At 36.8% G+C, this 22,473-nt stretch overlaps 1 protein-coding gene across 4 annotated transcripts in view; it reads right to left on the bottom strand.

Moving 5' to 3' along the window:
- Positions 1-22,473, bottom strand: part of ANO3 (anoctamin 3) — a 407,782-nt gene that overhangs the window by 14,011 nt on the left and 371,298 nt on the right. For all 4 annotated transcript variants that reach the window (XM_082682805.1, XM_082682806.1, XM_082682807.1 and 1 more), the window contains 7 exons: positions 19,829-19,865; positions 14,073-14,184; positions 13,260-13,317; positions 7,319-7,416; positions 4,585-4,718; positions 3,568-3,720; positions 1,747-1,894 (listed from right to left, as the gene is read on the bottom strand). In XM_082682805.1, the coding sequence (XP_082538931.1) occupies positions 1,747-1,894; positions 3,568-3,720; positions 4,585-4,718; positions 7,319-7,416; positions 13,260-13,317; positions 14,073-14,184; positions 19,829-19,865 (740 nt within the window). The remainder of the gene's footprint in view (positions 1-1,746; positions 1,895-3,567; positions 3,721-4,584; positions 4,719-7,318; positions 7,417-13,259; positions 13,318-14,072; positions 14,185-19,828; positions 19,866-22,473) is intronic.

Raw genomic sequence — 22,473 nt, 5'->3', positions numbered from 1 at the left:
ACACCGTTTCTTTATTACAGGTCCAGACTGATGATGTGTCTTTTAGTAAAAGGCAAAGATAAAATTTGAACCTAGGGTGTTTCATTTTAAGTTAAATTCTCTTGACAAGACTCCAAAATGTATTTTATGCCCTTATTACTTCTCTTTGAAAAGCAGATATTTATGATCAGAAAGGCATTTATTTTAGTGTTCTGAGAAAAACATCAGTTCATCAGTGGAGCAAAGGATTGATTTCATCTTAAGCCACAGCTCAGACTCTTGCGGCACATGCATTGCATCTAAATAAGACGCATGCCCAAAGCTGCTCCTGAGGCAGGAGGGCCAGTGGCTTCTCCCATCACTACTTTGACACCTAAGGCTAATCTCCAGCTGAAACTCTGATTTCTGTTCCCCAAGTCTAGTGCTCTCTGGCACTCTTTCTTAATATTTGCTTTGAAGAAGGAAAGATGTTTCATTTATTCTTCTCCTACCCACTTAAACCTGGTGATTCACAGACCTGTACCCCTGGGGATAAAAATATATGTTTATAAAAAATAAAAAATTAAAAAAAAATAATAAAAAAAAAAGAAAAAAAAATGAAGAAGGAAAGATGTGAAAAATCCATTTCCCCTTAAACAGTGCTTGTAAACTGGGTGATTTTGTCCCACAGGCGATATTTTGCAATGTGTGAGGACAATTTTAGGTTGTCACAATCTGGGGAATAGGGAGGTTGCTAGTTGTATCTACTGGGTAGGAGGCCAAGGATGCTACTGAATATCCTACAATGCATAGAATAGCCCCTACCTTTCCCCCAGAATAGAATGATCTCATCTAAAACGTCCAGAGCACAGAGGTCAAGAAATGCTGTTCTACTGAGGGTTTTGGAGGGAAGAGGGTTGGGTGGGCCTGGTGGTGGGAATTAAGGAGGGCACACATTGCATGGAGCACTGGGTGTGGTGCATAAACAATGAATTTTGGAACACTGACAATAAAATAAAATAAAATTTTAAAAAATAAAATAAAATAAATAATTTGAAAATAAAACAAAATGCTGTTCTAAAGTATGGATTCAAATTTTATTAACAAAAGACAAAAGTCCAGGGCAGCATTTCTGCACCTTAAAATCCCTAGTTAAAAATCCCTTTTGAAGAAAGGGGCTCCTGGGTGGCTCAGTCCATTAAGGGTCTGCCTTCAGCTCAGGTCATGATCTCAGGGTCCTGGGATCAAGTCTCACATCGGGCTCCCTGCTCAATGGGGAGTCTGTTCCCTCTGCCTCCTGGCTTGTGCTCTATGTCACTATCTCTCTCTCTCTCAAATAAGTAAAATTTTTAACAAAAAGAAAGAAAACTCTCCTATCATGTAGCTGACATTTCCTTCTTATTTTGTATTTCCTTGCAAACTAGCTTTATTCCCTGAAGCAATTTGATTAACCAGTGTGGTCCCAACTATATAGTCAGAAGATTGCATTGGACAATTTCTAACATCTGTTCCAGTTCTGAATTTTACTTCTAAATACATTATAATGTTTTTAACATTTGGATACCAGTGATGCATTTACACGTATAACAGAGAGACACTTTAAAGTTATTTGCATAAGAAAACACTGTCACCCTTTTTATCCCGCTTGATTTCATTCAATATGCATATTGTAAGTACAATGATCAAAAACACTGCCCTTAATGGTTACAGAACAGAACTTCCCAATGAGTTCCCATTTCAATCACAAACATAAAACATATCAGAAAAAAGTATGAATTTCAACCTTACTTTTCACCATACTCAAAACGACTTGCACAGGGGCCGTATTTGTATTCATAGACAAAACGTGGGATGTAATCAGATGTAATAGCGATTACAAATGCATTGGTGATCACGGCCAGTATACCAATTCCTTCGAGAATGCCATACCAGATTCCTAGGGGGAAAAAGAGTAGAGATAGGGAATGAAATGGAAAAAAAAAAAAAAAATGAAAACCCTTTCATGACTCTTCTTTGGAAAGAGTGTTTTTACTTCTACTGGGGCCATGGCTTTGTCCATTATTTACTTTCTTAGTATAATATCTCACTACAGATCCAACATCTACTGAATACTTTTCCACTGAGGGAAAGTTGACCCCATCTAGAGAGATCTGAAAATGAAAATATCATCAGGAATTGTTTCAAGGACCTTTTAAAGTAAAAATATAAAAACGTGTCAAGATCTGGAGATCACTAGCAGACTTTTCCAATTTGGTATACATATGTACAAAAAGCTTTTGAAATTATATACAGTATCCACATACTATTGGTTCTAGTCAAAACTGATGTTTCAAATAGGATTAAACTTAGCTTTAAATATATGGATATTAAAAAAAAAAAAAGTCCTGGAAAGAAATATTCACAAGTGCTAAAGCTGAAGGGATAGCATGGCAACTTCCTCTCTGCCAACCCCTTTCTTCGTCTTTCAAAATCTTTACTTTGTTTCATTATATTGAATCGTAATGAACAAAATAAAAATACAGAAGACATAAGATATAAAATGTCATGAAACAAATCAGAATTCATAAAAATATTTGAATTCATCAAAATTTAACACTTATTTTTATAAAAGTAACAATATTTGGTGAAAAGAAAGCAATCACCAGGGAGAAAATATTTGCTTCACAAAAAATGGACAAAGTGTTATGATATAAAATGTACAAAATGTCCTAAATTTTAAGAAGGCAAGAGAAAAATGGGCAAAGAATACAAATGAGTAATTTGTTACGAAAATGCAAATAATTGATAAATATATTAAAATTTTTTCAGTTACTAGTATTTGGAAAAAGGTCCTCCAAAAAATAAGATTATTAAAAAAAATCTACCAGACTATAGAAGATTCCACAATCCCTACCTGCTTAGGGATTGTGGAAACCAGTGAACAGAAACCAACATGGTTGTTTGATGTATGACTTGTTAGAATATTTGTGGTGATTAATCTGTTATCTTTTAAAATTAAAATATCAGTACATTTTAATCTAGCAGGCCTTCTTTTTGGGATCTATACCTGTACACACACATTTATGGATATGTGATACATAATACATATAATATCGAAGTCTGTGTCTATATTTATTGTCTATTGCTAGATTTATGTATGCTTATTCCTGCTTACAGTGGGAAAGCTAAGTAAATGACCTAATCTTGAGGAGATTATCTTGAGGAAATAATCTAAGTATGTAAGAAGATGTATGTTCACCTCAGTGTTGCTTCTTATAGAAAAAAACTGGGGCTATGTAAGCATCTCTAGTTAAGGGAATGATTTTTTTTAGAAATGTCATAAAACGTGCCATAGAAATTTGTGGAGGAACTATAAAGAAGGAGGCAGAGCTATGTTTATTAACATGGAAAAACATATATGAGATCGTTTTTAGTGATAAGTTAATGAAATAGCATGTTTAATGTAAAATACTCTCAACTAAGTTAGTGTTCCTTCCATGATTTTGTTAATCAAAACTGCTCTGTTTTGTTATAGTTGGAAGGGAGTCCCAAGAATGGAAACCCATACAGGGCTGAGATCAAGGCTCTTGGCCTCAGCAATGCAAAAGCCATGTGATTTCTGCCTCTTACCTATGTCAGTTGCTCGAGCCGGCAGAGGCCTCCGCCACTGGGTAACAAATTTGTATGCGTCCAGCCTGATCTCAATGATATTGTTCAACAACGCCAAAAGAGGGGCCAGAGGAAAAGCCGCAACAAAGATGGTGGTAAAACCAAACTGCAAAACTGTAAAGGGAGAGTGTTGTAAAATTTGTAACATAAACCGTATCGTTTCTTGAATGCTTTCTTGGTGCCTTCTGAGGGGCTTCCCATAAATCATCTTTAGTCCTTTCAATATCCCTACAAGGTAGATATGCTCATCATATTTTGCTGTTCAGATAATTATAGCTCATATGTGTGAAGTCAGCTTACCAAAGTGTGCATAGCAAACAATGTGAAAACCTGCATTTAAACTTTGATCTCAAAGGATTGAAAGTTCCCGTGCTTTCCATCACTCTACCAGGCGGCTTGAAGGAAGAGCGAATAAAAAAGTCAAAGAGGTGGCCTTGAAGAAAACCTCTATGGGACCCAAGACACCTAATCTTGTCCTTTCTTTTTATGGAGGAGACGACTTTAAAGGCCAGAGAAAGAGCAAATGTGAAGACAACACACAAAGATTTTAACAGTTGGAGTGAGAATCGGGCTTCTCAAAGAAGCTAAACTCACACCATGTCTGTGCAAAGGTTTATTGCAAGAAATAATCATCACTTTAGGTGAGCAGGGTGGTGTATTTTTGATATAGGAATGGGTTCTGATTTATTTTGTTCCTTTAAAAAGATCTGCACTAAAGGTAGATGTTCTACTATGAGAATACCCTCCATTCTGGTCAAATGGGACAGTTGACAAAGGACAGAATTTGTGAGCCTTTCAAGGACATTGTTTTAATATCTTCTCTAGTTATGTTGAGAAAAAGGTACAGAGGTATTTTAGAATGCTTGGGATTAGAAAGGAGAGAGATGGTTTTCTCTCTTGAACCAAAGCCTGTGTGAAGGAAAAAAACAAAACTGTACTAAAAAGGCCAAATAGCTGCGCAGAAGTTTCTCTCCTTACCCATTTCTAAATACTCATCCATCAGCCCATGAATATTCATGGGCTGCAGGTTCCAATCATTTTCCCACTGAGGAATCGATGCATCTTGTATTCCCCGCTTGATTTTATGTCGTGACCACCAGTTCTGGATCAACCTACATCACAGAGAAGACAAGAGGCTTTTGAACTCTTAAAAGCATATGGTGAAAAAAAAAAAAAAAGCATATGGTGAGCAATTTATAGTGTAATAAGAAAAGAGAGATAAGCACTACCTTGGGAGTACACTAGGCATTTCTGGGAACTGGGGGTATTTGCATGGTTTCAACTTCCAAGTTTAGGAGGCAGGAATAGGCTTCAACCTTCTTCGACCTTGCCCTACCTTTGTATCTGGGAATTAATTCCCCCCCATACTTACGTGCTTCCTTATACTTAATAGACAAACACCCATTTGTAGGATTCCTTCCCTCTACCCCCTCAACCTCTATATGCACTTAAACTTCTATGTTGCCTGTTATGATTACATCTGAGCCCTTCATTACTCATAACCCCAAATCTTCTGGATTGTGCTCTCTGAACATGAGTAAAATCATGTTCCATACCAAATAACTGAGCCCTAGATAAGGTTTCAAGAGATATAGGTTCTAGTCTCTACCCTATAATGCACTAGCTGTGGGACTTTTACTAAGTCTATTTACCTCTGTGGTTCATGAAGATGAAGGCTTTGAGTATTAACAATTACATTTTGCTACTATAGTGAACAATAATTTATGGCAATGGATCTGTGCCTAGGTCCATTTAAAAGACTTGGAATGGAATTAACAACACTATTTCCCTAGTTTAGGGGCAGTCTTGAAATTATGTGACCTTGAAATATCCCATCGTGGGGACTTCTGGGCAATTATTTATTTTAAGAGTTAGATGAACATTACCTCCAGAATGAAGTGAATTCCAAAATGAATCCCAACTCTCAATATTAATTAATCATGGACCTAGAACTCAGTGGGTATTGGAAGACCAACCAGAGATCAAAATGTCAGGTAGTCAGTTCCTCATGTAGGTCCCATGGAGGTTGCTTCTGGGGTCTCATGGAGATGCAAAAGGGGCTGGGTGCTGAGATTGAGGCAGGCCTGCTTGGTTTAATTTTATTTACTTCAGCCTGCTTAAGATTTTAGTTTAAAAAAGAGAACTGAGTTATAAATGTTTCAAAATTATTGCTTTATTGACTGGTCCACCCCTGTTGGATTCAGAAAAACACCAACAGGATGTCCCTTACCATGGTACCTTAGGGATCTGATATACACAATCCAGGCTGACCACATGGGCAAGGTCATGCTGAAAATGTGTTATCCAAGGTGCATGCTATGTACAGAGGCACATAGGCAACTGCAACAACAAGAATCATTCTCAATAGTATAATGATGACTACCCCATCTTGATGGTGCTTATGAAGCTATTTCATTCACAGCACGTCAGATCCTGTGGTGGGCACTTCCTACCTAACCTCCTCAGCTATTTTCAAGTGATGTTTCCAAATCCTGTGTCTCAAACAGATAAGCCAGGGATAGGAAGGGATACAAACAATGAACTGGGCTCCCTAATCCCTATGCTCTCTTCATTTACAAGAGATATTTATTTTTTCTGTTTTGAATACTGTATAAAAATCTCTTTAAAAAAGTGTTTTGTCATTTATTGATGAGGTTTAAAGATCACTGGGCATTTCTTGTAATCTCCTCCTTTATTTTATAAATAAGAAAAATAATCTCACAGATAGGTCAAGGAAATTACAAGCATCTTCATTTGGCAAGAGGCAGAGAAGGAATGTGAACCAGGTCTCTGTGATTTCATAGTCCAAGCTCTTAAGACTGCCTGTAACTTACCACAATAGTTTATGGCAGATTTCAGGATAAATATCACTTCTCCCGCCCTAAGGTCTCTGCTCTGGAATGTCCTGAGACCATTTGTTGGCCAACAAGGAGAAAGAATCACGGCATAATGAGATGACTAAGCCTAAGCTATTTATATCTTCAATTAGAAATTCCTCAAAATAGTCTTGCTTTTAACCTTGGTTAGGCCTCAAAGCTTCCATCAGACATTGTTTTACACAAACTGTATTTCAGTGTATTTGGAAGAGTAATCTATGTTATTAGATGTTAGAAGTAGGCATTCAACACTCTTCATGTCAGCATTCCAGAGATCATTAAATCCCATCAAAAGGGACAAAACAGAATGCTACTGTTTTGTGAAATCAATCCTGTTCTAATGACTTTTTTTTTCATGTAATAAAGAGTACAAGACCTCCTTTATCCAGAAATTTATCTTTGTTTTATTCTTTTTTAAGAGGGGAAGCATAAATGTCTTTGTTAAACAATGACAACCTTGGTCTTTTGATTGCCGGAAGAACCCAGAAAGTTATTCTTCTCCTCAAGAATCTATACTGTCAATAGTGATTTAAGAATAGCAACAAACACTTTAATGTGTTGAACAGAGTACCAGGTGCTCGACACCCACTCTTTCGTTTAATCCTCGTAAGTGTTTGCTCAAGGCACATATAGCCATTGATCCTCTTAGAGATGTGAAGACTGAGACTCAGAAAGGTCAACTAACTCACACATGGTCGCTCATTTAGTGAGCAGAAGAGCAGGAACTGAATCCACCCCTGTCTGTCTAATAGGCCCCAAGTCTTAAGAACTATTCCCACTACTTCTGTCTTTTTTTGGAACTATATATAAGGTAAGTTTAAAAATCAAGTGCTCACGGATATCCCAGTTCCATGAAGTTGTTCCATATTTGCTTCAAAAACATGATAACACCCATCTGGAGGCAGAGGTCTATCAAACAGCCACTGGGATGACACTGAAACACAGCGACAACAATGGTCTTGCTCTTCTCGGTTGGTTACATGTCCCCACCTTCACACTATACATCCAATTCTAAAGCTAGCTACACAATCTCAGTGCATCAAGAAAATAAAAACAAGGAAGAAATAACATGTTGAAGGACACCTGATAGGGAAGTTTCCAGTAATTAGAATGGAATATTGATTGGAATTATAACAGCAATAAAAACAAATCTTTTTATTATTTAAATTCAATTAGCCAACATATAATACATCCTCAGTTTCAGATGCAGTGTTCAATAATTCAACAGTTGCCTATGACACCCAGTGCTCATCATATCACATGCCCTCCTTAATGCCCATCACGCAGTTACCCCATGCCCCCACCCACCTCCTCTCTAGCCACCCTCAGTTTGTTTCCTAGAGTTCAGAGTCACAGTTTGTCTCCCTCTTTATTACTTCCCATTCAGTTTTCTCTCCTTTCACCTATGGCCCTCTGTGTTGTTTCTCATATTCTACATATAACAAATCTATCTTTTAATGAGCACTTACTATCTATCAAGCTGTGTACTAGGCATGGTCCCATTTAATGAATGCTCAGGAATACTGTGTATCTATTAACAACCAGGAGAAAGAAAAATGTTTGTTTATAATATGTTCTCCTACAATAACCTTTTTGAAACAGAATAATTTTAAATGTGTAGAAAATTTGCAGGGAAAGTACAGAGAATGCCCATACACACTTCAGCCAATTCCCTCCACTGCCCCTTATGTTATCAAGGTGTATTTGTCAAAGGTGAGAAGCCAACATTATCTGATGTTTTCGTGAGTTTAGACTGTGTCTATGTGTTTTGAGAATGGAGGGAGATCACAGATGTAAATTTCACCACATCCCTTCAGAAGTTATATGATAGCCACAGACATCACTAGTGACATAATCTTCATCAGTGCTTGGTACACTGTTTGCCAGGTATTTCTACTGTAAAGTTAATCATTTTTCCCTTTCCCTATTATTTTCTGAAGTGAATCAAATCTAGCCTATTCTAAAGATAGTGGGCACATGTTAAGATCTATATCCTGGAGAGGGAATATCTACCTATACTAGAATGTATTTTTAAGTGAAAAAAACATGCCACAGAATGCCTCGTCAGTATGATCTCAATTTTGCCTTCCTTGTGCTCAGATGTCCAAAAATGGTTAGAATTAGAAACCCCCCCCAAAACAAAAATGTGATTACAATGAAAATTGCAAATGACATGTTTTGCTTGAAAACTTTGTACTGTAGAGGATAAAGCGTGGGTCTGTCTCTTTACAAATGGGTTCATGTCCTCCTCATAAGAACAATAGTCACTAGAGCTTTGATCCTCAGTTTCTATTTCTATCATATTGGTACCAGTGGGACTTCAAAGGGAACAGATAATTAGGACATGAAGAGCCTGGTTTTCCGGTTCCAGCCCAGTAATTTAAAACTCCCTAAACTGAGTCAGAGAGTGAGAGAGAAGCTTGCCAGTGGTAATTTTTATTGTGTAGAGAAGTCACAGTTCTCCCATTGAAGCATGCCTCTTCCTTCTAGGATGAATTTAGGACCCCCTGAGTTATGCCACATATATATGATAAATGGGTTCCATAGAATGTCTGAGACAGAGTAATTACTAAGCTACAGAGGCATACATCACAGCTGCATGATGAAATGCTTCATTTTTATAGAGACTGAAAGATGTCAATTAACCTGTAGAAGGTCATACAATGTGGACTGCTGACATGGAATTGAAAGCCCTTGGTCTCCTGCACCCCAATCCTCTGCTCTTGTACATAATGCTAAAGATGAATTCTATTTACCCAATATTGCCTTGAAGGGATGGTTTAGCAAAGCATATTATTGTGTAGAAAGAGAAAAAAAAAAAAGACCATTATTGAACCATCTGATTGGCTCATTCTCCACAATCATAGGCCAAAGTGGGGAGGCCGACGACAGACAATTTTGTTGAAATTGAGACTTCATGGCTTGGTGATTTATAGGGCAGAGAAAGGGATCCAATAGTTTTTGTGGATCTGCCCTCCTCAAATAATGGTTCTCTTGAGCAAAATCCAGTCCTTCGATACTCTAAAATTCATTTGGTAAGAGAGCCTATACTTAGAATAAGTAAAAGGGCATGGATGGGTGTGTGGGACACCCAGGCTTCCATTCCTATTGCACACCCAAAATCATATGACTGTGGACAACCCACAGCTGAGTGCCTTCACATATTTTTCTCATTGGCTCTTCCTGAGAACCTCCTAAGATGGGTGTTGGTATCTCTATTTTGGAGATGATGAAGCCCAGTGGCAGATAGGACCATCAGATTCTGACACTGATGTTCTTTTCACAGGAGCTATGTTTACTCTAAATTCGATTTACATGTGCAAGTCAGCAACCACTCAGCATTCTCTCATCAAAGTCAATTTCCTTTATGTTCTCAGTTTGCCTCTATGTTATTCCAATGGTGACTGGAAAGCACGGTGTTCAAAGTGCAGCCTCTGATGCTGGGTTGGCTGAATCTAACTGATGACTTCATCAATTTATGTTTCTATAATTGTAGCAAATTATATAACTTGTCTAAATTTCTGTTTCCTCATCCGCAAGATGAGTATAATAGTAGAATTTTTGCATTAACATATGTAGAGCAGTTAGGAAAAATTGCTGAAAGGTGCTGGTGTATAGTAAGTACTCATTAAATATTAATCATTATTAACATGTTTATACAGGTTTACATAAAATATTTATGTGAGATATTACATACAGTATAGTATGAGGAAAAGTCAGTATAGCTAGTTCAAAATGTTTTAAATAAAATCGAGTTTCATTTTGCTTTCTTTATAATGGCTATCATTATTTGTGCCAGGGATTTTATTTTTTTTAAAGATTTTATTTATTTATTTGACGGAGATAAAGAGAGCTAGAGAGCATGGCGCTGGGGGGGTGGGTGGTAGGGGCTGGGGGATGGCAGAGGAAGAAAGAGAAACAGGCTCCCTGCTGGGCAGGCAGCCTGATGCAGGGCTCAATCCCAGGATCCTGAGATCATGACCTGAGCTGAAGGCAGATGCTTAACTGACTGAGCCACCCAGGTGCCCCTTTGCCAGGGATTTTACATGCATGAGCCCAATTCTATCCACCACTCACCAGTCCTACTGAGATAGTTACTCCTATCACAGTTTACAAAAGATCTAGAGATATAAAGATTTGGGTGGGGCAGAATTAGAATGCAGACTGTCAGACTCCAAGACACAATACTTATTACATAACATGGTTATGTTCTTCTCTTTGGGAGTATCAACATCATCAAGAAAGGAAAGGGACTTTTTCATTTGTATACCCCATATTACCCAGCAGAGGCCTAGAATGGAGTATGTGTCAAAAATGCTTGCTGCATGATTGAATTCTGACGATCAGTTCTTATCTTCCATTATGCATATTTATGTCTACAATTCTAGAATTTCTAGGGTCTATCAAAAACCCACGTTTCATTTCACTGATTTAAAAAAAAAATCTTTTGGGAAAATGTGGCCATTGTGTGTGCCATAAATATTGTGGAAAATGTCTAGGATGGTTATGAAACATATTTCCGGACACCAGTACTGGAATAATTTCCCTGGAACTTCCAAAGAAGAAACATGACTTCCAATAATCTTACCCTTAAGAGTAAAAATATCCAATTAAACAAAAGTGACGGCAGTTTCTAAAATGGCATCGATAGGCATATCCATCCACCTGTTTGCCACAGTACCCTTGCTAATTCCAGTCAAACATTCCTAATAAAAGGTAAGCTTTGGGTCCCAAACCAAGTACACGAAAGCCTTGTAGAAAATACAGTCATACTTGTGGGCTATGAGTGAAAACTGCAAGTTTGATTGGGGACTTTCTGAAGGCCTAAAATTATTTAAGGCCCTCCTCTGTTCTTGTCTAAGAGGAGAATACTTATGTGGTTGTGGAGACAGAGCATTGAAAATTATCAGTTACAAACTATACAGTGCCTTCCAAAGTCCAGGGGTTGTGCTAATTGTGTTACACAAATTATCTCCTATCTATAAACAACTTGCAACCTAAGTATTACTACTGCTAGTTTACAGATGAGGAAACAGATATTCAGAGGGATTAACTTAAGGGCAAAGAATTAATAAGCAGCAAGGTTAGCAGGTGAGCTCAGGTTTCTATGATGTAAAGCATCTTATTGAGAAGTTTTAGGCTTTCTCCATGTATTTCAATCAACTAGAAGGCTCTAAGGAGACAATATCAACGAGGGCTCTCCTGGGTTTGGTGGAGAAATTTTTAGATAGAATGGAATTACCTCTTTTCTCAGGGAAACTTCTCTTAGCGTCTTTCTAAATTATGACCTCTTACTAATATTACCACATATTAAATTGGATTTTACATTAGAATAATTAAAAAGATTTTGAACTACAGGAGCAATAAACAATCTGATCAATGAGATTGAACAGAGTTCAGAAGTAGATATGATTTCAAGATGTAGAATGATGAATCAATGATAAATAATCAATGATAAATCAATCAAAGATAGATCTTGAAATCTTATTTTGCCAAATGATAAAAAAATGTATTATTAGTTAAATATGTAACTGCCAGCTGAGGTGGGGGGAGAATCTTGATTACTCTTTACACAAAAATGAACTTCCAATACACCAAAGATGTCAATATTTTTTTTAAAAAATTGGTGAAAAGTACAAGCATGAGGTTTTTTTTTTTTAATTTCTGGAATGAAAAACAAATTTTTGGCATGATATAAATGCCTGAAGTCATTAATAGTAGTGATATTTTAAATGAAAAATGCTATAGAGTTTTTTTTAAATTATCAAAACAAAATTAAGACAAACAAGGAAATGAGAAATATTATCTGCAGCAAATTTGTAAGGTTAGAACCTAATGTTACTAGTTTACAAGTTTTAGGACAGAAAAATGTTTTATAATTTTTATAATTTTTAGGACCGAGAAAAACAGTTTAATTGAAATGAGCAAGGATAGCACATACACACAGAAACAGAAAATATCCAACAAACATATGAAAAACACTCTTCATCTCACTCAAAATGAAAGGATCTGAAATCAAAAGAAGGTGTCTTTTAGATGTTATATTGGTGAAAATTAAAATGTTTCAGTTGGCAAAAGTCTGAGGAAGTGGGCTTATAGACCACAGGTAGGGTCTATAAGGGTCTTGCATTTTGCATTTTATAAGGTCTTTATTTTATAAGACCTTTATAAGGTCTTGCATTTTATAAGGTAGGGTCTTGCATTTTGGAGTACCGTATGTCCGTCTCAGTGACAATATACAATCTGTTTAACCCTGTGCTCTAGCAATACTAGACCTTTTGTTCCCATGACATACATATTTAAAAATTAATTAAAAAACCTATAGGATTTGGAAGATATACATCTGCATATTTATAGATTGGTGTTTCAAATAAGATGTCTTTTGATGAAGTTTCCCAGCTTAAAAGGAAACCTAACATATTTAAAAGTTTAAAAACCCATGGAATAGATTATAATAATTCCTCCAAAATGTGAAGTCCTTGGATCTAAATTTCTGAGCTTTGTGAATGGAGGAAATGGGTTTGATAGAAAATTAAAGAGCTGAGGTCAGGATTTCGAGGTTTAACCTTTAAGATCACAACTTTTTTTTTTTTTTTTGGAAAGATGTAGTTCCTTCCTTTCTGAACCCATAAGAACTGTCTACAAAAAATGTGTCTTCAGCATGCCTGAAATTCCATATACCCCCCTTCTCTCTCTTTCCTTCCCCTCACTTCCCTCCCATGGTCATTGGCCCATATCCACACCCAGGCCCACATCCACCCTTACAAGGTTACTTACTTCCTCCAGTCTCCACCGGTTAAAGAGTTTATTGTAATTTCCTGGGTGGCCTACAAATCTGTAAAAAGCCATTTTAACTCATTAGCATTTATGTGGGATTGACTGAAGAACATCTACTAATGCATGGGTTGGTAGACATAAATGTTCACTGGTGCATCTTGTCCCCAGGCTGTAGACTTTCGCCATGCTGACACATCAAAGTACCTGACTTAAAAGGAAAAAGTGGTGTATGAATTCAATTCTCACCTCCAATGGGGTGAGAAAGTCCAGACAAAACAACCGAAGGAAATTTTCCACTTTCACCTGTAGATCTTTAATGTTTTGTTGACCTAGCTAATGAATATTAATGTAATGTACTGAGTTGTTTAGTTTAAAATGGTTCTAGTTTTAGTATGTTTCCATGGCATTGGCTGGAGCATTAAGCATAGTTTATTTAATATGCTTTCATTGTGCAGGAAACGTAGGAAAAAATGTTGACGTGATAGTTAGGAGAAGTTTCCACACTAAGGAACTATATCCTAGGGTTGTACAAAAATCATTTCCTATTTAATAAAATCATTACTCATGATCAGATAATCATAATCCAACTGAAGTACGGCACACACGCTTTGTTTCTGTATGCCTACTTTAATTGGTAGTGGCACCTCAGAGCCCTGGACTTAGAAGTCTTTTGATGGAAAACAAATGGGAAGGCTGAGTAGCAGTTTTCCAAGGCCGGGGACAAGGATTCACCACCTCTATTAACAAATTGGCAATGGAACTGTTGGCAGTCTTTTTCACTCTACAAAGATGATGTCCATAAAGTTGACTTACCTCCCCAGAAAGAAAGCAATATAGAAGATAGAACTATTTAAATTAACAAACTGGAAGAGGAACATCTTCAAAGCAAAGCTGTTTTCCCATTCAGATTCTGTTCGAGGATATTCTAAAAGGAAAACAGGGTGTGTTTACATAAAGGAGGTGAATAACAAGAAATATGGAGAGAGAATCAGAAGCCCCACATTTCACTTCTGGTTCAGCCATTTACTAGTTCCATGAGGCACTCAGTGTCTCTGAATTCTAGGGTCTGCATCTGCAAAACGTGAATGAGAGTGTACACTGTGCACACATAGTTGATAAAAGGATCCAATGATACAATCTTCACACTTCCCCCACAACTGCAAAAATAGGATGCCTGTTATTAATAATATCTAAAGATTTTCAGGATTCTGTCTGCTGTTGTCATTTGGAAGTAGCCATGTACATTGGATCAGTCCTGCACTCAAACTGCCTATGCTTCAATAAGGAACGAAATTGTCCACAGAGTATTTTGAAGAATGGGTATTTTGCACAGACTCAAGTAGAATGGTAAAGAGGAAAGAAGGCTACCTTAGTCATAGAAGCTGGGCTCCTATCTCAACTTTATACCTAATTTTCTGGTAATCTCAAGTACAACTCTCTACATTTTTTGGCTAGCAGTTTTAACATTTATGAAACAAAGAGTTTAGATGAGGTGATTTCAAGAATTTGTCTACTTTCACATCTCATGTTTCTATGATCCCCCCCGTTTTTTTTTTTTTTTTAAAGATTGTATTTATTTGACAGACAGAGATCACAAGTAGGCAGAGAAGCAGGCAGAGAGAGGAGGAAGCAGGCTCCCTGTTGAGCAGAGAGCCCCAGGCGGGGCTCCATCCCAGGACCCTGAGATCATGACCTGAGCTGAAGGCAGAGGCTTTCACCCACTGAGCCACCCAGGTGTCCCTGTTTCTATGACTCTTAAAACAAAATGATGCAAGGGACTGAATTAAGATGGCAGTGTAGACTGCAGTCTCTGCTCCCGCCCAGTATCCAAATGATGATAGAGGATCTCTATGCACAGCTAATATATATTTTCATATAATTAAAGAATTCAAGGAAGAAAACAGATTGGATCTGATTTAAGGAAAACGTTGCCCAAAATGGGTGCATGATCCAGTAATAGAATAGGAACAGGTCCTGGAGGATTCCAAGCCCAACTACAATATGTGACAGAAGTGACAGGGATCTGTGGGCATTCCCAAGGCTGACTTGGGTGGGCACTCAGGAGAGCGGCCAGGAGAACCCACATATCCTCAGGGTTTTAGTGGGCTGTATTTTCACTATTGTTTTCATTCCAAACAGTTTGTGAATTTAGTACAAAACTTATCTGGAAATGAGAATATGGATTTTAAAAAAAATCCCCGTTGTGTAATTTGTTTTTGGATCTCCATTTCTGATTTTATTGCATCATGATCCACAAATGTTCCTGTGTGATTTCTGCTTTGGAGCAAAAAAGTTGTTTTCCATGGGTACTAGGTGGTGGGTATTATAAAGGGCACGAATTGCATGGAGCACTGGGTGTGGTGAAAAATAATGAATACTGTTATGCTGAAAATAAAAAATAAATTTAAAAAAAAAATAAATAAAAATAAAAATAAACTTCAAAAAAAAAAAATAAAGCTCTAAAGGACCAAAAAAAAAAAAAAAAAAAAAAAAGTTGTTTTCATTTATGGTCAGATTACTTGGATATGTTTTGTCTATGTATTAAGTATTTGGAAAGAATATATATACTTTGGTAAGCATACAGTTTATATATATTTAAAGAGAAGATTGTTAGTTTTTGTTTTGTTTTGTTTTTTTGTTTTTTGTCAGAGAGAGTGAGCACAGGCAGACAGAGTGGCAGGCAGAGGCAGTGGGAGAAGCAGGCTTCCTGCTGAGCAAGGAGCCCGATGTGAGACTCGATCCCAGGACGCTGGGATCATGACCTTAACCGATGGCAGCTGATTAATCAACTGAGCCACCCAGGCATCCCAGATTGTTAGTTTTGACATACAAATATTTTATATCGTGGCTTATATTTGAATATGGATTTGTCAGTCCTTTCTTTTCGCATTTCTATTATGTTTTGCTTTCTATATTTTGAAGGTTTATAAAAGATGTATAGAAATCATGTTACACTGACCTGGCAGACTGTTGTATCTCTCTTTCCCATTTAAACAGATATAAAATTCTGGTTTGCCTAATATTAATATGGTGACATCTGACTTTATCGTTACTATTTTCTTGATATATGTGCTCTTGTTCCTGAATTGACCTCTATTTGACAAAACTGAAACTTGATTGTTTGGCTTAATTTGCTTCTTGGAATCCATGTTCATTTTTTATAGATAATTCATATTATAGATTTGTTAGTTCTTTATTATAAATAATTTGTCATTTGGACCATAAAACCAAACTGAAAAGAACATCACTTTGGGTCAAATATTATATGTTTTTTCTCACATAAAAAATGTGGTAGGATTAAAACTTTAATTTTTTTTGTGACTTTCAAAAATAAAATATTTGGCTAAAAATAAGTCAAGAAACATAAAGTTTATAAGCTTCTTTAAATAAAAAAATGTGTTACCTCTACCAGGAAGTAAAACCTAATTTCTAATTTGAAGCACAAATTTGCACACTCTAAAATTACACAGAATACAATGCCATACATATTTATTATATATATGGATTTATTATATATATGGCTGCCTATAATTGGAGTACCTTTGATGGCTGAGCAGATTGATACTCAAGTGGGGTACCTGGGCAGACTCACCAGGCACTACATTTTACTATGGTGGGTTGTGGCTCCAGAATTCCCTTTCACCGGGACTTGAGGACCAGTAGGGTGAGGATGGAATTGCAAACACAAGCTACGTTCAATTCAGTGCCAAGCAGATGGCAGTTCCAATGTGCAGCGTATGTATTCATATATTTATTGTGTCTGTATGTATTCATATTGAATATTTATTATGTATGTATTTATAAATATTCAAATAGTAAACATATATTTATGTCTATATACACATTATTTTAAACAAAATATTATTTTTGTTAATTTAAATTCGTATAGACCATTCATTATTAATTAATAGTTATGAATCCATAGGTACTACGTCATGAGTTATACATGGAAATATCAAATACCAAGTGCAAACTTTGGTGCTCCTGGTACTTAACACAAATAACTTCTAGGGGCGCCTGGATGGCTCAGTGGGTTAAAGCCTCTGCCTTCAGCTCAGGTCATGATCTCAGGGTCCTGGGATCGAGTCCCACATCGGGTTCTCTGCTCAGCAGGGAGCCTGCCTTCCTCCACCCACACCCCCCCCCCTGCCTTGTCTCTCTGCCTTCTTGTGATCTCTGCCTGTCAAATAAATAAATAAATCTTTAAAAAAAAATAACTTCTGGGGGGTGCCTGGGTGGCTCAGTGGGTTAAGCCATGCCTTCGGCTCAGGTCATGATCCCAGGGTCCTGGGATCGAGTCCCGCATCGGGCTCTCTGCTCAGCAGGGAGCCTGCTTCTCTCTCTCTCTCTCTCTCTCTCTCTCTCTCTCTGCCTACTTGTGGTCTCTGTCAAATAAATAAATAAAATCTTTAAAAAAAATAACTTCTGTTTCCCATTATTATGATCCTCCAAATAATTTCCTCAGATTTGCTTCCATCCTCGGCATAAAATACTTTAAAAGCAAATGAATATAGAGAACCAGAGCTAGAGGAAAGCTTTCAGACAATCTAAAGTGCTTCATTATCTAGCGGAAGAAACTGCAGCTCAGAGGGTTTAAGAACAATGCAACAGATCATTCCCACTTTCTGAACACTTGTCATATGTCAGACAGCCAATCCTCAGCAGTGGTGAAACAGGAAATGCTATCATTCTCATTTTATCAATAACAAAATCTGAGACTCAAAAAAAACAAAAACAGAGGGAGAACCAAAGGAAGAGAAGCAGTGGAAGGAACAGGAGGAAGGAAACAAAGAATGGAGAGAGAACACTTGTTCACAGTCACAGAATTTCCAAGGGATATAACCACTTATTTCCAGAGCCCGACTTAGGGCCCAGTTCTTCCCTCTACAAACTTTGGTGCTCCAGCAAATGCATTATAGGGGGAAGCAATTGTGGAATGATATAGTTATTCCACCATAATTAAGTGAACTCTGCCACACCTGGGTTTAAATTCTACTTATTCAACTTAATTATCTTGATTTTCAAATTCGCACAATAGGGACCCTACTGTCGTAAAATTGGGAAGTCAATAAAACAAAATCAATGCAGAGTGTCCAGCATAGTGCCTGGGATCTGGTGAGTTTTCAAACAATAAAAGATCACTGCTCAAATACCTCTGTAATCAAAATTTTGTTCACAAACCAAGAGACCCAAAACCAAGTTTGAGGATGGAGAAAAGGCATTTTCAGACACATAAGGTCTCAAGAAATTTCCTTTCCAGGCAGCAAAGTAAGGAATTAAGCCAAGACAAAAGAACACCAATGGATCCAAAGAGTGATACCCTACTGAGAGAAATAAAGGTAAAAGGATTTCCTAGAGGGTGGGAGAGAGGAAGCATAGATGCAACCAACCACAATAAGGGTGGGCCCTCGAGAGTGGAGGAAACAGTAGGTTCGGGAAGGGGAACTCTAAGAAGAAAATAAAATGAGTAGCCTACTTGATGGTTTTGTATGTATTTATAGATTATTCAGAGTTGAAGCAGAAAATTTGAGATAAATTAAGAAAGTATGGAGAAAATTAAAGAAAAATGTGCTATTATTAGCTTCATGAAATTATAAAGATTGTATAAGAAAGGAAACAATCATAGCATATACCACACCTTACATAAAAAATAGTTATATAGAAACAATGATGTAAACACCAATTATTAATTTGACTAAAAATTCAAATCTGTTGAATATGGCTACTTTGGAAGGAGGAGAGATAGTGTGTGTATAACAGGTGGTAGATGAGGAAGTGTACAGGGATAGAACGCTGTAGGAACTGCTAAGACCTAAGTTCTTGTCATTTATAAGGGAAAGGCAATAGCTTCCCAAACCTGAAAAATCCAAGAACGTCAAAGAAATATGTTATTTAGAAATAGGGTTGGATAAATCTTAAAAAAAAAAGAAATAGGGTTGGAAATAACAAAAGAAATTCCTAAAATAAAAGAAAAAGTAGTCTCTCAGGAAATGGAAAATAAGAATAGGTAATGTGGCAGAGTACTGGTTTTAATTATAATTTTTTAAAAAAATATTTTATTTATTTATTTGAGAGAGAGAGAGAGCAAGCGAGCACACAAATGGGAGGGGCAAGAGGGGAGAGTGAAGATTTCAAGCTGACTCCGAGCTGAACATGGAACCTGAGTTGGGGCTTGACCCCACAGCCCTGAGGTCATGACTTGAGCTGAAACTAAGAGTGGGATGCATAACTGACTGCGCCACTCAGGCACCCCTTAATTATAAATTTCTCAATACTACTTTGCCTTTTAAATTTCATTTATGTAGTATAATATTTTGATAAAAATAAAAATTTAGGGAAAATCCCAACGAACTGAAAACTTAGAGAGAGAAAAGCACTCCCACCTAGGGAGAGTTCCTCTCTATATTAAGCAATTTGCTCCAACTTCCCATATATGTCTTTCAATCTGAGTGACAATGTACATAACTGAAGTTGACATTAAAAATGCAAGAGTACATAAAAAAACTACAGACTGATATGCCCATATGTTATTCTTTTACTAAGGAGCTAAGTAAAAACGAAGGACTTACCTAAGTTGGTGAGAAGGTAAGCAATTTTTTCATAAGCCTGTAATAAGAGAACAGTGAATGTTATTCTTTCCCTCTAGAAAAGGCTGCTATTGACACTATTCAAGGAAACATTTAAAGTGTATTCTATAAAGTGGCTACATTTTTAATTAAGCAGAGCATGTTTTAAAACTTACTATGTGGTGCTTTACATATATACACAAACTAAATGTACATAATATAAACGTTATAAATATGTGTAGATACACAGACACACTTGATTTCTGTAAGAGTAAGTCTTTTGCAGTAGCTGTCTTTATTTCCATTCTACAGGTCAAGGAAATGGGACTTTAAAAAACTTAAAACTTTTTGCAGAACAAGTCAGTCAGCTAATCAGTGGCTGACATGGTGTTTGATCACTAAATTATATGTACTTTTTACTATGCTGAAAGGCTGAGTAAAAGTCTGAATTCTTTATTATTGAAAAGAAATTTTCCAAACTAAGAGGAACATAGCATGATAGCTTGCATTCCAAAAGAACAACAGTGGTTTGGTGGTTATTTAAAACAAGACTGGTTAAGTCAAATCTGTCAAATCTGTAAGTCAGTCACAGGCCAGATAGTTTTATGGTGGTTTAATTTTTAAAGATTTTATTAATTTTCTTGACAGAGAGAAATACAGAGAGCGGGAACACAAGCAGGGGGAGAAGTTCCCACTGGGCAGAGAGCCTCAGTCAAAATAGTCTATTAATCTAATATGCTGATTTTTTAAATCTACCCTATTATACTCTTTGGACACCCTTCTTTGTTTGTTTGTTTGTTTGTTTGTTTTAAGTTATAGTGTACAGATGGTACATGGATTTTAAAATGAGAAGAAGAATACAAAAAAGAGTTCATTCCTTATTTAAAAATTCATTTTAGTTGTAGGGAAGAGGAAGAAGGAGAGAATTTTCAAGCAAACTCCCAGCTGAGCATAGAGTCCAGTGCCAGCTCAAGCTCACAACCTATGAGATCAAGACCTGAGCTGAAACCAAGAGTCAGACGCTTAATGGACTGAGCCTACCAGGTGTCCCACGAGTTCATTGTTTTGTTGCCAATGTTGAAGTGGTTTAATTGGCTTAATTCCAGATACTTCAAACTATAAGAATCCTTCTGTGATGTTTCAGTTTTTTCTTTCAAATTACACAGTACAAACTGCTGTAACCTATTTGTTAATTAATTAATGTTTGATTGTCAAGCAACAAGAATATACATTTTGGAATAACCGTATATTTTTAAATTTTATTAAAAACTTGGAGGGGCACCTAAATGGCTGAGTGGGTTAAGCCTCTGCCTTCACATCAGGTCATGATCTCAGGGTCCTGGAATTGAGCCCCACATCGGGCTCTCTGCTCAGCAGGGAGCCTGCTCCCCCCGCCATGACCCTGCCTGCTGCTCTGCCTACTTGTGATCTCTCTCTCTCTCTCTCTCTGTGTGTGTTAAATAAATTTTAAAAATCTAAAAACAAACAAAAAATATCTTCTTGGAAATATCTGACATTAACCAAGCTGTTTATGGCACCTTTAAGTAGTATAATAGCATTTTATGGGCAGCAACATTAAAGAAAAAAAAATGGGATTAGTGAAGAGTAATTTCTGGTTTCAAATTTTGGCTTTTCAAATTCTGTAGATTTTTAATTATATGTCTGATAAGAGGTGTTAAAAAATAAATTGAGGTTTTAATCTTGTTAAATTACTTGCAATTTATCTTTGAAAATGTAGTTTCTGATCTTTGCTGTGTATCAAAATTACCTCACATCTCTTAAATCAGTGATTTCCTAGTGCTATGTTAGGCACTGACAGGATCAGAATCACTGGGAGAATATATATTTTTAAAGACTTTTATTTATTTATTTGATAGACAGAGAGAGATCACAAGTAGGCAGAGAGGCAGGCAGAGAGAGAAGGGGAAGCAGGCTCCTTGCTGAGCAGAGAGCCCGATGTGGGGCTCGATCCCAGGACCCTGAGATCATGACCTGAGCTGAAGGCAGAGGCTTAAACCACTGAGCCACCCAGGTGCCCCTGGGAGAATATTTTTGAATGTTTTGTTTTATATACAGATTTCCCAGCTCCACAAGGGAAATTCTGAAGGGGACTCAGGGCTCTCTAGTTTTTCAAGTATTCCAGATGATTTGAAGCATAGCAAGAACAGGAAACAATCTAAGTTACTTTCATGATCTGTAAGATGGACTTATAATCCAATTTTCATTATTTTTACCCTTATTTTTATCCCACATTGAACATTTATTGAGGGATACCATGATCCATTTGTTTTGAAGGCTTAAACGATGCATGTTCTTTACTTATTAGTTTGAAAATCACAAGTGCTACAAATCTGAAAGACACTGAAAAGAAAATTCCAGCTACAAAAATAATTTTGAACAATTATTCAAGAGGCTAAGCTCTTTCCAATGTGAATAATGTTCAAGATGCTAGGAAATGTGGAGAATGAAATATTTAAAATTTATTTGAAGAATATATTCTAAATGTCTTTTAGGCCTAGGCAAAGACCTGGGAACATAACAGTGAGGAGGCCCCACTGTCAGGGGCTTATACCCTAAGAGCGGGAGACCAGGCATGCCTAAGCCCAGTAAACAGAAGAGCATTCACAAGAAGGAGTGTTTAATTCCAT

The sequence above is a fragment of the Mustela nivalis genome (assembly GCF_964662115.1).
Source record: "Mustela nivalis genome assembly, chromosome: 9".
NCBI lineage: Eukaryota > Metazoa > Chordata > Mammalia > Carnivora > Mustelidae > Mustela > Mustela nivalis.
The sequence above is the reverse complement of the archived record's forward strand: the minus strand, read 5'-3'. Positions and strand labels throughout refer to the sequence as shown.